Consider the following 17,360-nt stretch of genomic DNA (forward strand, 5'->3'; position numbering starts at 1 on the left):
AATTATGAAAGCATTACGAACTCTAATCAGCAAAATGAGTAATCATGATTTTGAGAAGACAAAAGATGAAACATGCTAACCAGACTCCCGGTAGAGAGAAAGTACTCAAGAGTGTAGAATGAGACATTTTTATTGGACATGATCAATTCTGAAATTTGCTTTGTTTAATTATAGATGTTTGTAATAGATTTTTTGCTTTTCTTTTATTCTCATTTGGGGGAAGGAAAGTTGGCTGAAGTGAGAGGGAGGGAAGGCTTTTTTTTTTTTTTTTGCTGAATAAATATAATTTAACAAAAGGAATGGAAAGATCACAAATAAGAAAAATTAAGAGCACCCTAATGCAGGAAGATTTATACTTTGATAAATGGTATGTTAAGAAAGTTGGGTATTTTTTCCTTGCCTTATAAAACAATGTTTATTTGAGTAAAAACCAAGTTTCATTTTATCTGCAAGTCTTTTTTATACGAAGAGAACAAAAAATTACTTTCACTTATTTATGTGAACCAGAAATTTTTCTGTAAGCAATGAAGTAGGTCAAATAAAAGCACAGCTCATGATTTTCTTGGTCTTTAGATTACCTCAAACCAAAATTGCTTTAAAGTTTATGAATGTTAAAAAAGAAAGAGAAGAGGAGAGGGAGAGGAAGAAACAGGGAAAGAGAAATTTCACATTCTAAGTTATTTCTCTAAATCAATTACCACCACCTAGTGTTAAGATTAAAAATTGCATTAGCTATTGCTTTGTAATTTTAAATAGTATCATTAAGATAAAGAACTACGCTTTTTGTCCAATTCTCACAACCTCTAAATCCTTACTAAAAATAGGAATCATGTAAAAGAAAGAAAATAATTTCATCTGTAATCCATAGTCTAGGACACCAACAATGAAACAATCCAACAAACTAACAACAGAGAAAGCTAATCCTAACTCGTAATATACTTGCTAAGTATCTTCATCTCAACCATCTATCAGGATTTTGAAGAGCTGCACAAGTGGGGTTACAATACTTTTAAGCATTCTCCCCCTCTGTTGTTGGAAACCAAAAGACAAAAGCTTATCCTAGTAGGGAAGACAGTGTTATTTTGTAGGTCAACCAGAGAAATGAGAATTAAAAGGAACTGGGGCAGGGCATGGTATATGTCTATGTGGTACTCCAGTAAACTAGAGGGAAAGAGCCTACCATCCATCTTGGGTCAGTACTGTCTCCCCCCATGATTCCCCCAAAAATCACTTTGGCTCCGAACAAGGGCTGATAAAGAAAGGAAAGAAGAAAACAGGCATTTGTTAAGCACTTATCATGTGCTAATTACTGTGCTAACCACCTGAAGAGTTAATTGCTATCATTACCCCCACTTTACATTTGAAGAAACTGAGGCAGATTGCCCAGGCTCAAAGACTAAGTGTTGGAGGCCAAATGTAAAGTGGGGTAGGTTTCTCTCCAGGCCAGGTATTCTCTAAACCAAGTCACTTAACTGCCTTTTGTGAAATATGAATTGTCCAGAATTTTGAGTTCTAAAGCCCGGGAATATCTTCAAAGGGGAAGGAGGTAGAAAGTGAGCAACAAGGAAGGGAAAAAAAGAAAAAAAACAAAACCTGATTACCAAAGATCTCAAGAGGAAGAAAACTCAGTTAAAGACCTTGAACACAAGAAGATAAATCAACAGGGAAGCTATTAATAACAGAAAAGAATAAGTCCTCCCACAAATTCATCTATGAATAAATATTGCAAGATAAAGGAAAATGAATCAGTAGGGACTCTCTGGAAAGGGCATGGAACCACAGCTGGCTGTTCCTAAATGGTTCAAAAGAGAAAAAAAAAGAATTGGGAAAGCAAAATTCATGACCTGCACAATAGAAATAAGTAGCAGGACAAAACAAACAAACAAACAAACAAAAAACACCTTGGATCTATAGAAGCAATTTTCATAAAAGAAACAAAAGACAGAATAACTGATTGGGAATGCAAAGAGAGGTTAAAAAAAAAACAATAACCTTAAAAGAACACGATCTCCATATAAGCAAAACATTCATCCCAAAACAGAATGTGAAGACAACTAAAGGATTACAGGTGAACCAGGAAAATATGAAATCTTCTTTTTAAATAGGCAGCTACCCTGAAATACTGTAACAAACTATTTACACATAGTAAAATGTGCATTTGAAACACTTTGGAATAGAGTTATTCTGGAGAGCAAAATTTTCTAGAGAATTAAGTGCTTATCCATTACTCATCAGAACCTCTTTTATTTGTTTTTGATGAACAGTTCTGTAAATATTAGACTTGGGAGTCAGGAAAATGTAGGTTTAAATCTACCTCAAGCACTTATCATCCATGTAATCTTATGCATGTATTTAGCTCCTCTTTGTCTTAGTTCTCCATGAGCACCTGCCTCATACACGTGCACATGTGTATATCTATGTATAAGATTGGTCCTGTGATCAGACTAGATCTGTGATTTATCTAGTATAGAGAAATACTTTTTGGATAAGGAAATTCTACCAATGTAGGTGGCTACCTTCTCTGCAACTTACAATTTTCAAGTGCTATTGAGGCATTAAGAGGTTAAATAAGTTTACCAGGATCCCAGCTACCATGTGCTAGACAGGATTTAAACACAGGTCTTCCTGATTATGAGGCTAGTTTTCAATGCACTAAGCCATCGTATCCCTTGTATATATCAGTTTTCAAAAGTTCATATATATATATGAGCTATTTTTATTGTTTTTGTTAATATTATACTTTCTGATCAGAGGATAATGTAACAAAACTGAACCTTTTGTTGGTGGCTCAGGATATTATTATGAACCAATTATTCCCATTTCAATATTTTCTACATCTAACTCTGGAGGTATGGAAGGATAATTGCTTAAAACTATTATAGCTCCAGACGGCTGGGCACTTTTTGTTCTTATTTGTATAGCTTTTCCTGTATTTTGCCACACTAACACTCAAAAGGATAAAAAGCAATCACTAAAACAATAGTAAATAAGATTGACTAAAACAAAATTGTTTAAATTGCTTTAAATCTAAGAAAAACCAGTATCAAGTTGGAACTAAAAAAACCAAAATGAAACATGCCTCCTCCCCCAAACTGGGGTAAATGGATGAGTATAAGGCAATTACCCAAAAGAGGATTATTTTTACCTTAACAGACAGCTTCCAATTACTCATACTACATTTTAATTTATATTTTTGAGAGAAAAAGAATATGTATCTGAATCATCTATGTTAATTTATTAAAGCTATTCATTTACATTTTCCACAACAGTACTGAGAGTTTGAAAGCTCACAGAAAATAGCTTCATTTTTCATTTTCATTAACCCTTGACACCAGTTCACTAACTGTGGTACACCAATTCTCTATTGAAATCAGAATATCTACAATATACTCAAAAGCAAGAACATAAGGAAAACAAGCAAAATGTCTGTCATATAATGGCAAAATATTGCCCTGAACATTAACTTTTCACATTATTATTATATATTATATTCAAAATCCCATAATGTTTAAAAACCCTTCTATAATGCTGTTTTTCCAGATACCCTTTAAAATTAATGTTTTTGCTGTTTATAACTTAATGGAACAAATTAGCTAAGTTGGGTTTGCTGTACCTATATTGCAAGTCGCTCCCTTGATTTCATCAGCTCCTATGGGTTCTCCTGAACTTCAATCCCACAATACCAATTTCCAGTTGGACATGTGCAATGAGGCATCTCAAACTCAACATGTATAAAAGAGAAATAATATTTTCCCTAAAACCATCCTCCTCCAACACTTTCTTATTTCTCCTATAATCATTACCATCTATGCAGCCGAGTGTATATTCTTGAAGCCATGCTTAGCTAAGATATTAGATTATATCTAATCATTTGTCAAGACCTGTTGATTTTTATTTCCATAACTTACTTCACAATAACCCCTCTTTCTCTGTATATGACTCCATATTAGTTTGAATTCTCGTCAAGTTTCACCAAGTCCACTACAATAGGCTTTCTGTTTCTAGTCTCTCCAAAATCCAATCAATTCTCCACAAATATGTAAAATTAATATTCTTAAGACACACATTTGACCACCCATTACTCAAAATTTCCAAAAGCTCCTTAATGTCTCTAGGAAAAAAAATTCAAATTCCTTAGCCTGGTATTTCAATCTCTTCCCATTTTGTTTTCCACCTATTTTTTGGATTTATTTCCTATTCCTCTACGCCATCAATTCTCTCTTCTTGTCCATGAAGCTGGATAGTCTGTGGACAAGATATTATAGTTCCCATATCTATGCACTGGAAGTTCTTCATGTCTAGAATTAAATTTCTCCTTAAATTCTGGGCCACAGGAGTCTTTAATTTCTTTCAAAGTAAAGCTCAGCTGATAATTTCTACAAAGTCTTTATTGCTATCATCTGATAACACTCTCTTACTCTAGCAAATACTCTATATTTATTTGTGGACATGTATTCTTCCTTCCCTTTGAAAGCAGGGATCATTTCTTTTTTTGTATTTTTTAGAACCTAGCACAATACCTTGCAAAAATAAATGTTAAAAAATGCCCCTGAACTGGACTAAGGAAAAGAAAGTCAAATGAGAGAAACTGCCATAGAACTGGACAGCTTTAAAGTTAACAATTTTCTGTTTATTATTTTGGCCAAACGTATGGACTTTAGTATTTAGTATAAGAACTAGATGAAGGGGATGCATCAACCAGACCACCTAATTATACCTTCTTCAGCATACTGTAAATCTCCTAACTATGAGCATTATCTTCTCTCTCCTTAAAAGTCTGTCACTATGATGAACAAAGCCTTCTAATCTTATGTTTTTGATCTATGTACAGTGATGGATGCCATCTAATTTCCAGTATAGTACAGGGGACAGTTGGGTTAAGTGATTCAAGGAAATGAATTCATGTTACAAAGAAGAAAGAAAGGAGTTAGTAGCATAGTGCAAAGAACAATGAATTAAGATTGTCAAGAAAATTAGAATCGCCACCCAACTTTGCCAATAACTGACTGAATGACCCGGAGCCATTAAATCCCTTTAAACTCCATAGGTTTCAGTTCCCTCATCTGCAACACAAGAAGCCTGAATTAAATGATCCTGAAGTTCTCTTCCAATTCTAGAACTGGTGATTTGGGGAATTTAGGAAGAAAGAAAGATATGTTTCTGTGGGTTTTTTTCTATGAAATTGTATTCTTTCAGCTATTTGGAACTAGGACATTTCTAATACATACTTGCAATAAACACACACACACACACACACACACACACACACACACACACACACAAAACGATTATTATAAAAAATAATGATTAAGAAAAATTATGTCATCATTTTAAATACAGTTACTATTGTATGGCTTTATTCTTAAAGAAAACCATAATTTAATTTAAGTATCATTTTATGAAAGGCATGCATTGGCAAACTATGGCAATTACTATCCAACTTTTTCACACTTTTTTAGGTAATTTCTTTTAGAAAGTCAAGCCTATTCTATTTCCAACTGTAGTCAATTGGAAAATTGTCTTTCTTTGAGTAGTTGGACTGATTAAATGATTTCTGCAATGCATTAATAGTAAATGGGAGAAAATGTTAGATTTCTGAAATGAAGTGATCAGATTTATTATTAAATATAATCTAAAAAATTTAAAGTAGCAAAAATATTAACTTACAAATAATGGGACATAGGAATTTCAAAATTGTGAGTATTTGTGAGAGTTCTCTACATACTCTTGTTTATAAAGGCTTCTCAGATTTTTTTTTTTTTAATACTTTCAACTTAAGAAAATTAGGTAGATTATAAGTACCTCTGACCCTGTAAAGGATTCTACTATTGGGACACTCTTGTCCTCTACAAGGTAATGGAAAGCTAGAAAACAGATAGAAAAAATAATCAATTTACACTAGACAAAAATTATACAATCACAAAAAATTATACAAATAACAAAGAATATACTTACTCATTCCTGAGCATTCTCTATCTCCATCCCATACATTAGAAACAGCATGCCCAGTTAGTAGAAGGTTAATTAAACTTTGGCTATTTAACATAAAAAAAATCTATAATTAATAAACAAAAACCCAGAAGCAAACAATTATTTGTTTTTGAATAAAATTATTTCAAAGGCACATATCATTTAACTTTGAATTCTTTGTATTGAATTCTATGATTTTGGGGAGGAGGGAAGGGTAGGGATGTCTTAATTCCAAAATTTTTCATTTCTTAAATGTCACTTGATCCTTAAACTTTATTCCCTATTCTATATATTTATATAGAATATTACATATTCTATATAAATTTAAGATCTTTACAAAAGATAGTATTATATAAGTGAAGAGAATGTTGAACTGATAATATTTAATATTAATACCATTTACTTTCATTACTGAATATCCAAATTATTAATTACAGGTATTGACACATATGTTGAATTCACCCGAGAAAGTCTATGTGATGTCAAGAAAATAGGTGACAATTAGTGACTACAACAATGTAATGGACGGGATTAATGTTTTTGCTATTTTCTTTCCACATCTCTTGAAAATTATTTTGAATAAAGGTAACAGAATAAAGTGAAGAAAAGAATTAGCTAAACAGTCAAGGTTAGAGAGATGGGATGAAATTGGTACTAATTTTCATTTTTAAGAAGAGGTAAATTTTATTTGGAAAATAAAGAAAAATATTCATCTATGAAATGGAAACAAAATTGAATTTCAAAAATCACTAAGTTTCATTTTCCTAAAGCAAAAGTATTATCCTGTGAAATGTAAATATCTTTAATATATGGAAGAAAACTTCATTCAATACTTTATATATAAGGAAATCAAGTCATAAAAGAACAAGTTATGTTCCTGAAAACAATACTGTTAACTAGTTCCTAGTACAGTGGCTTATATTATGTGATGACTGTATAAAGACATCTTAATTCATTACCTGCCATGTCCATATACAGGATCTATCAAAGGTTCTGTTGAATCTTCAATTTCATTTTTTATGTTTTCAATACCCTAAAGAAACCAATTATTACAATTCATTGGCATGTTTTTTTTTAAAATTAGATTAAAAGTGTTTTACACTGATCAATCACTAATATAAAATAAACAAATATGAAAAACAAATAATGCTGCTTGTGGTGAGACATCTCAAGTAAAAAGAACAAGGAACTTTATTAGAAAGGAACACAAGTCTTAACATTATTTTTTGGGTGGGGGAGAGGCTAAATAGGTTCAGTGAACTTAGAAGGATAATGAGATATATTTCTTATGTTAAAAGATTTAAATTATGTCCTGAATTTAAGAGGTAATAGAAGAAAAATTACTTAACATTTTAATTTTTGCTTTTTTTTGGAGGAGGAGAGAAACATTTCAAGTTATGCCTTTATTAGTGGGGAAAATCTGATGTAGAAACTGCTTTCACAATCTGGGAATTTAACTTGTTTGTATAGTGTAAGACAACTGCTTGAGGTCATTGAGAGGTTCGATTTGTACATGGTCACACAGCTAGTATGTGTCAAGGGCAGGGCTTGAACACAGGTCTTCTTAACATCAAGCCTAACATTTTTTTAATTATGATTCACAGTCTCTCAGTTTACCTATTATATCTACTGAGATATAAATTAGATTATGGTACCTAAATGAGAAATGCCCAAGTATATTTCAGAGAATTCTGTGTGCTTAAAATATACACTAATTATATTTGGCAAAAGAAATTACCCACAGTAAAAGGAAATGTTTACCCTACACAGTGGAGTTTAAAAGAAAAAAAAAAAAAAAAGCTTTAATCTGATCTTGTATTAACACAATCTTCTAAAAATTAAGTTGAATAGTATTAAAAAAAAAAGAAAAGAAGATATGACTTCCTAACTTATGAATAGACTATATGTATTTGTGTAACAAAGACACAGGATACTTAATTCACTGCTTACAAAAAAAAAAAAAATAGATTCAGATAAATGCTCAAACCAAGATAAAGATATAGTTGGATTAGGCTAATAGCTATCTGTAAAACTGTAATGACAAACCAATATCAAATGCATCCTGAATACCTCCAACACTCATAAGTACTGCAGGAGGATACAAAAACCAAATAATCTCAGTGAACTTTTTACTGATCAACTCACAAGGCATAAAAGTACATGGTAATTACCAAATATGGAGGGAGAGATCACTGTAATGAAATAATCTATGAAAGCTTCACATTCAACCAACTGATCCATTAAGCTTGACAAATAAGTAGAAATTAGGCAGAACAAAGTTTTAGGCAGGTAAAATATCATAAGCTCAATATAGAATGGTCCTGATAGTTTATCAAAATAGGTCAATGTGCATAGATAATGTAATGGGTTTGTGTAATTAAGTAGTGAGAGGTATGAATGAAAAAGTAGGTAATCAAATTAGAAAGGGACTTAAAATGTCATACTACATGGGAAGAATCCCAGTAAGCTTTTGATCAAAACAATAATTAGGAAAACCAGTTTGAGGGCTAGCTACAAGATGGACTGGAATGTAGAGAGACTTGAGAAAAGTGAGGAAATAATGATGGTAAAGACCTTTACTGATGGAGGTGGGATAAAAGAAAGAGGCAGATGCAAGAAACATCATGAACAAATAATCAATGGAATTTGCTGACTGATTCAATATTGGGGTTAAAGAAGAAAGGTAAAAAGGTTATTAAAGATCACTGTGGTTTTGAATTTTACATGCCTCTGAGAATGATTGGCAGAAACAGAGTAGCCAGGAGGAGAAAGCACTTCAGGGTAATGATGAGTTCTATTTAGATTCGGGGAGTTTCGGGAAATAACAGGATATTAAAGTAAAAATGATCAGTAAGAAATTAAAGATGAGGAGCCAAAACTAGAGAACACAGGATTTGAGGTATAAATTTGGGAATCATCCAGCTAAAAATGATCATTAAACCTGTGAAAGTAGATAGAAACTAAGGAAAGAGAATGCTAAGTAAAAGGTGGTGGGGAAAAGAGATAAAAGAGAACAAAATCTCAGAAAAAAACAATTGGATTTGGTCATTAAAAAGTTACTGGCAATCTCTACTGATTACTTCACTATAGTGTCTGAGAGTGTGGAAGTTAACTCTTAAAAGGGTAAAGAATAAATAGATGAAGATTTTCCCCTATAATATGAAAAAGAATATAGCCATTTCTAAACTTTAAAACAAAAACATCTAAAATTTGAGACTAAATAATATTCATCTCAAAAAGGAAATAAAGTACTCAACTGAAATTAACAAGTGACAGGTATTCACTTCTTAAACAAACCTTTGTGAGTATCACCGAATACAGAAAAAGCAATACTCCAAATTTGTTTGCCCACATGGAATACTGATCCCAAATAGCTTCTTTTAGCTCAGGAAAACTTTTGAATGATTTTTTGCTGGGGGAAAAAAGGAAATGAACATTAGTAACTTATTCATAAAAAGTATAAACCAATAATCAAGGAAAAGGCAGAATGTGGATATTTTAAATTATTTTATATGTTTAAAAAACTATAACAAATAAGATGTTGAGTATTAAATAGGTTCTCATACAATCATATCCTTCAGCAGAGATGAGTAGACTATTGGTTTTGCCCAATACATGGAATTCAGTAAGACAGACTTGCTACCTGGGAGGAACATCATTGTATTGCGGACCTAAACATTATGTGGGTAATGTCTGGGATTAACATTATTCAATTATAAGTGTGTGTGCATGCGTGTGTGTATGTGTAATTTATAAAATAAGATAGATTTGATGCAATTCAGTCAAAAAGAATATTGAATTTCTCATGATAAAAATATTTGCTAAACAGTATACTTCAAATGGTTACAAAAATTTTCTTTTTTGGAAGTTTTTTAGAATTATGAAATCGCTGGAAAAGTTAAAAAAAAAAAAAAAAAAAAAAAAACCCCACCTCCTGAAATACCCCCAAAAATATTTATTATAGATATGAATATGAGAAACCAAGACACAATTAAGCTAATTTCAAAGAAAGTGCTGTCTAAATTCTGATCCAAACTTCACTTTAATAAATTAATAAGGAAGCATATCTACTTTTTTATCATATAATAAAGAATTGAAAAGAAGTTGGGAACCACGTAAATCCTTCTATTCTCTTAGAGTAAAGGCAACTGTAATTTAGCATTAATTACTTTTTTTCCATTTTCACTATGAAAATAATTTCTATAAATAAATTATTATTAATTTTAATAATTAATAATTGGGGAAATTTTAATATATAAGCATATACTATTTTCTATCCTTTAAATACAATATAAAAAGTTATTCTCAAAGTATTCATTTAAAATTCACATTCAATAGTTTCAATACTATGTTTTTAAGCACCTTTCCCCTTTCCATAGCATGAATGAATTTCAAAAAGTAATGTGCCCACAAAATAAGTATTTTAAATGTTCCAACATGTTACTTACTGAATTAATGAATGAAACCGCTCAAAGCCAAGCTCTTCGACAGCCAAGGCAGCTATACATAAAAGACACTTTTCAGCACTACACATGGCAAATAAATGACACAAGATACACACAGCAAGCTATAAATATTTTCAAGCTTCAAACATAATGTCTCTCTCTTATTTCCTTCCCCCGCTTAAGATTACCAGTTTATCTTCAATTTTATTATTATATAAAGAAATAAAACATTTTGGCATTTAAATTTTTGTGATTAAACTAAAATATTTTTGACACAAATTACAAAATACTAATTTGATAGTCACATTTCCTTTTAATTAAGCTAAGCTAGGAGGGCTTGCAGAATGGGAAGAAATTTCAGGTTAGTGTTTTGCCCAATTTATAATTGTAAGCATAAATTCAGACCTTTAAAATTTTTATTAGCAGTGTTAACTAAGTTACACTTTATAATCAACTAAAAAAAAATTACTTCTTAAAGAAAGGCGAGTATCATTTTATAACGCAGGAATTCTATTTTTTAAAAGTTAAAATATCTAGCATTCAATTTAGTAAGTCTGCTTTTAAAAATTCTTATTTTTAAAATTTTGCCATCCATTGTAAAATATTCTTTCATTACTTTTTTCCTTTATCTTATTAATTTTTGGTGTTAAATGCCTCAAATGTCAAAGACATAGCAATCTGAGTCTATTCAGGTTCAACAACTGCTTTAGATCTGTTTCCTTGCAATTATTCAAACAATTTTTTGAGTACTTTTGTCAATTTACCTCTTTAAATTGTATTTTAAGAATGTACAAATATAAATTTAAAAAAAATCCCACAAAATAATGAAATAAAAGGAAACAATGTCCCTAAAAGTCTTGTATCAATGCAAATGCCTCATTTCATTTAAAATAAAGAGGCCTTAAATTCTAGCATTTAAAAAAAAAATAGAACTAATGAACAAAACTTCTCAGTGACCAGCTATGAAAAATTCCTGCTGAAAGATTCTGAATTCAGTTCAAACCTAACCTGAATCTGTCAGAAAAGACAAAAACTTCAGATATTTTAATAATTAAGAAGAGAGGTGAATTCACATATCAAATACATTACTCATGGAAACAAAGTTGTAATTGAACCTGAGACTCTAATATTGCAAACAAATGTGCATTTACTAATAAGCCACAAATATACATCACATAAGCCACTAAAATTGGTATGCTTACACAGAATAAAATATGCAATTCAGAAAAAACAAACAAACAAATAATTTGTACTAAAATGTTAAAAGATTGTGCTTAATTTTCTACAAATACAATTAATTATACTGGCTGATAATCCCAATAATTTTTATTGCACTATATCCCATGAAAGCAGACAAAAAGAGTTAATTTATACTAAAATGTACAACAAAAAAACAGAACAAGACAAAACAGCTTAGCAGGCAAGAATAATGGAAAGATATTACAGAAATACAAGAAACAGAACAAAGCATAGAAAACAGGAAATAACAGCACAAGAAAATATTTATGATGAAATAATATTTTACATAAGTCTATTTCACTTTTATGTATTTAAGATAAATTTTCAAAACTTCCTGAAAACAACAAAAACAACTTCACCCCCCCCCCAAAAAAAAAAAAAAACAACTTCTCCAAATTTCAGGAATCATTTTGAAGGATATAATACTACCTTAAATTTTTAAAAAAATTATACTTTGAATGAAATATCATGCAGAGTCATAAACTTTTAAATGAGGCTGCAAAATACTACAATATCAATTTACTACATAAAAGGCTTTGGTATGATACCAAGTATCTTGGGACCTCAATTGAATTAGTTAAGTAAGTACCAATCTCATTTTTAGAAAGACTCTAGACCAGATACCTAAATTAAATGTCTTACCAAATATGGTAAAATCTCGAGAAAACAAGACTGTATATTAATCCATAATATTAATTTTAAAAATACAAGGTACTCAGGTTTTAGCACATCTCATATATATAAGAGCCTTATTAAAATAATATATTTGATTAATGGTCATTTAAATAAATTAGGTTTGAAATTAAATACTTTGAATACCCACATACCATCTATATCTCAACCTAAGAATATTATATTAAATATTTAAATGGTCGTTACATTAGCTATAAAACAATACACATAATATAAATCATAACTAGGTCTATTATTTTCACTCAGGAAATAAACATTAAAATTTTCCTTCAACACAAATATCAACTACAAAAATAATTTTAAAAATTTGGAGGGCCACTTTTATCAACTGAAAGAGGAAATATCTTTTTTTCTGTAGTTTAATAATGAAAGACTATATTGATGTGGTAAATAATTACAATAAATAGCTTTCAGAGTTCAGTGGAATGGGATTATGAAAGAATCAGGATAGATATTGTAAGAATAAAAAAGTTAATATTTTAGAAATCTGGCACCCAATTTTGAGAAAGAGAGGATATAGGAAAGAGAAGCACATGGAAAGAGAAAATAGAGAGAATTTCTAAATTTTTTTTAGTACTTTGATTTCTTTGGCTGAAAATTGAAATAGTGTAAAATGCTTAAGATTGTCAAATGCTTTAAGGCGTTATCTAGAACTGACTGTTGAACAAAAACTAAGTCTTTATAACTATCAACTGACTTCTATAAGCAATTCAATATCTGAAATAAAACAAATTTAGAAGTGGTTTCTTTACTACCAGAAGATAGCATATCACAAAACTCATTTAGAGAATTTCAGCCAATCGGCACACAGAAATTGAGAGTCTATTTTCAGGATTAAAAAAATAATAATAATGTCTAATAAAAATAGCTAAGAATTTCTTGGATTTTCACTTTAGATATAAAAGTCACCACCCTGTACTTTGACATACTTAAATAAAGATACTTTAAAACTCTTTTTTTTAAATTACTCTTTTAAAATTGTAACGCCAGGTACTTCAAGGAAAAAAAAAATCTGTTTTGCATAAACAAGACAGACAAATAATATTGACAAAATCTGGTAAGAAATGTCTCATGTAAAAAAATTCCCTTAACTTTATTTTAGCAAAGATCTAAAAAACACAAAGGATACATATATTTTTAAAAGTAGTAAAATACAGTAAGAACTTTATTGTAGATTATCTTAATCTTCCTTTTTGGAATACCTGAGAAGAATGTTAATTACAAATAATGATGAGAGTGTATAGTAAGAGATACTTTAATAGACTGAGCTCACAAGATGAAGCTTGGAAAGTACAATCCATGGTAATAAAGGAAAAGATAACCAAAATTAAAACATTTTTGCTTTTGATAGATGTATTTTTCCCTTTCTGAAAAAGTAAAAATGAAAGAGGACTACTAAAAGAAAGCTAATGTCTTCTTTGCCTTTAGATAAATGAAAGCCTTATTCAAAAAGTATCAGTATTCAAACTCTAGGTTCACAAATGAAGATAAAACATAAAAACAAAGGTTGGTTTTTTTTCTTAAATTGTGAAAATTTAAATAAAGTGCAAAATTCCATTAGTATCAAAATAAAGTAGCATCTTACAAGTATGTTCTTCTTGACAACTAGACTCTGCAGGGCCTTCTGAAATACTTGCAGTGTCCTCTGTAGTCTTCCCTCTTATCCATGCTGCCAAGGAGTAAGATCCAGAGTTCTCAGAGCAGGCAGTTTCTAAAATATCACACAGGGTATGACAAAGAAGATCCTTCCGTTCTTCCTCTAAAATTGACACAAGTTAAAAAGTTATAATAAATATTGCCTCTAAAGAAAGACTAAACATTGTATCTTGTCATGAATTATAAAACCATCAAAGTGTGTGTGTGTGTGTGTGTGTGTGTGTGTGTGTGTGTATAGAGGAGAAATAAAAATAATAGGGAAGAAAAAACATTCAAGGGGGGCTGGAGAAGGTTCTGTAGAAGATGGGATTTTAGTTGCAACTTAAAAGACAGCAGAGTTCAATGGTTAGTGAAGGAAGAATACTGTCCCAGATATCAGAGACAATCAGAGAAAATGCATGGAGCTGAGAGATGGAGTATCTTGTTTGTGGAATGGTCCAGAGACCAGTGTTATGGGGTCAAAGAGTATATACATGTTGTGGAATAAGATGTCTGACAACTGGAAAGATAGCAAGGGGGCTAGGCTTTGAAGTGCTTTGAATATCAAATTGTGTATTTTGTTTTTGGTCTAGGAGGCAATGAATGGGAAGCTCTTAAGTATTGTTGGGTAGGGTGTGACATGATTGGACCTGAGCTATAGGGAAGTCACTGTAGTGACTGAATGGAGGATGGATTGGAGCCTGCAAAGACTAAAAGGCATCAGACCCAGCAATAGGTTAAAAATGGCAGTAATCTGGATGTGAGGACCCGGATACTCGGGTAAGGTCAATGTCAGAGGAGAGAACAAGTGAAATAGGTCTTAACAAGGGCTTGGATATTAAGAGAAAGAGTGAGAAATCCAGCATGAAGCCAAGGTAGGGAACCTGAGGGACGAGTAGGATGGTCTTGTCCTCAGCAGTAAGTGGAAAGAAAATGTGCCATATTTTAGATGAACAGAGTTTAAGATGTCTGCTGGATATACAGTTAAAGAAGCCTGAAAGGCAGCTGGAGATTCATGATTAGATATCAGCAGAGAATCTGCAGCAGGAGAGGTGGACTTGAGAATCATTAGCATGAAGGCAGGCAAGTATGTAACAGAAAAGTGCTAGGTCAGGAAGATCTGAATTCAAATGTGGTTTCATATTTCTCCCAGCTGTTTGACTATGATCAAGTCATTTCACTTTGTCTGCCTCAGTTTCCTCATCTGTCAAATGGACTGGAGAAGGAAATGGCAAAACCCTCCAAGATCTTTGCTGAAAAAACCCCACATGGTTTTCTGAAGAGTTGAACTTGACTGAACAAAAGCATAAAGATGATAATTAAATCCATGGGAGCCGAGGAGCTCACCAAGCGAGGTAGGCAGGAGCCAGAGAAGAGAAGGACAGAACCTTTACGGACATCTGTGGTCGAGGGCATGCTCTGGAGAAGGATCTGTTAAACATGACAGAGGTTGGAGGTTAAATAAGAGAGTGGGCTGAGAGATAATCTGTTGAAGAAAACTGCATGGAATGGAATTGCCTGAACAAGCAAAGGGTAAGGAATCAGGGCACTTCATAATGTGAGAAAGGAGAGAACAGAATGGCAGAAGACATCTGAGTGAGGAAAGAGGAGGAAGAGGGAAGAGGAGGTGATAGTGAAAGGCCTTTATTTTTTTTTAAAATAAGAAGTTCTCAGCTGAGAGAGTAGAGGGACGGGGAGCCATGGAAAGTTTGAAAAAGCTGTTTTGGAGAGTGGGATGGTGAGGTGATAAGGGAGGTACACAGCACGTTTCCTGACAGCAATGAGGGCCCAGTTGAGATTTTATAATACAAATTTGTAATGATCCAGTCAGAACAGTGTATGGCTTTTCTCTACCTTCATTGAGCAGCACATGTGCAGGAACAAAAGTGAAAAATGGTAGAAGTGATTTAAAGATGAGAACTGGGTAGCTATAACTGGCTATAAACTAAGGGGATAAGTGAGAGAGGAGAAAATTTTCATTGTTTTATATTATTGCATTACACAGACACACTTTTTTAAAAAGAAAAAAAGTCAGCTATTATAGGATTGAAACATTTCTTTTTTCTCAGAGTACCATCTAAATCTCAGGAAGAAAGTCAGGGAGTGAAAGAAAGAGGAAAGCAGAAAGGAAAGGATAAAGAGTGGAAACAAAGGAAGGAAATAAAAAGAGAAAGTTTCTTTACTGAAAGTTTTTTTTAATTTAAGAAGTTAAGACATTTATTCAATGTTCCAATTATGGGGAAATTACAGTTTATATGAGTGCATATTAAAAATACTACAAAATTATAAGCAGTTGGTTGATCACATTTTCAGAACATAATGTTTATTTCTTAAACTGTTCATATTTCATTTTCCATTTTTTTGTAGTACTCTTAAAAATAAGTTCAATCAACATATATTTATTTGTTAAGTGCTTACTGGAGGATTCTGAGAGGCAAGGCTTAAACACCTGATTCTGTGCCATATGATAGCTCCAATTATGAAGGACTGACATATTTATAACATGTATAATCTGATGTTCTATAAGATTTAAATAAGATCTTTAGTTAAAACCATGTTTTTGGAAATATTCTAGAAAAAAAGCACTTTTCTATTTGGATTTTATGTATATTTAAAACTTTCTGGAAAGGACTTGAAGTGATATTATATGTTATATAATTATATAATAGAGTTATGTCTATGCTTTTTTTTATAATTTTTTGCTTATCAAAAGTAGGCATTACTACTTCTTGAATAAGATTTTGTATATATTAGTCAAGTACATATTTAGTAGTAAAACAGCAACTATGAACTTTAAAAAATTATACATTCTGTGCATTTCTTAATACAGTTTTATTGATTTATAAATTTTTCACACAAAAGATTAAATATGAAGAGTTATAAATTGGGAAAAACTTATTTTAGAAAAATTCATTTTATTTAAGGATATTTTCTGAGATCTCATTTTAAGGCCAAATGGTGTGCTAGAAAAAGCACATAGTATAGATCATGAACACATGCACTTGATTCTGTGCTGTACTTATTTACTGTTACAAGTTTTAATTTCTTAATCTCAGTTTCCTCAAACTGTAAAATTAGGATAATGCCTATTTAAGATAATGTTCTTCCTGAACTGAACAGGGTAGTAAAGAGTAAATTGGAAAGGTAGAGTTCAAAGAATCAACTGAGAAAATATATTTTATAAAATGTAAAAAATTATTTAAAAAAAAGTGATGAATACTATTTTACTTTTTCCCCTTGTAGTTTTTCCCTGATTCTTCTTTCACCACATGAAACATGAAAACATGGATTGTACATGTATTATTTATATCAGATTGCTTGCTGTCTTAGAGAAGGTGGTTGAGAGAGAAAAATATGGAACTGAGAATCTTATAAAAG

General features: G+C 31.3%; 1 protein-coding gene across 1 annotated transcript in view; it reads right to left on the minus strand.

Moving 5' to 3' along the window:
• The window catches only part of MINDY3 (MINDY lysine 48 deubiquitinase 3), an 86,130-nt gene that overhangs the window by 57,801 nt on the left and 10,969 nt on the right, over positions 1-17,360 (minus strand). Inside the window, exons 4-8 of the mRNA XM_051961842.1 lie at positions 13,933-14,106; positions 10,419-10,470; positions 9,268-9,382; positions 6,930-7,003; positions 5,956-6,035 (exon numbers count right to left, since the gene is read on the minus strand). Of these exons, the coding sequence (XP_051817802.1) occupies positions 5,956-6,035; positions 6,930-7,003; positions 9,268-9,382; positions 10,419-10,470; positions 13,933-14,106 (495 nt within the window). The remainder of the gene's footprint in view (positions 1-5,955; positions 6,036-6,929; positions 7,004-9,267; positions 9,383-10,418; positions 10,471-13,932; positions 14,107-17,360) is intronic.

Source organism: Antechinus flavipes, chromosome 5, assembly GCF_016432865.1.
Source record: "Antechinus flavipes isolate AdamAnt ecotype Samford, QLD, Australia chromosome 5, AdamAnt_v2, whole genome shotgun sequence".
Lineage (NCBI taxonomy): Eukaryota > Metazoa > Chordata > Mammalia > Dasyuromorphia > Dasyuridae > Antechinus > Antechinus flavipes.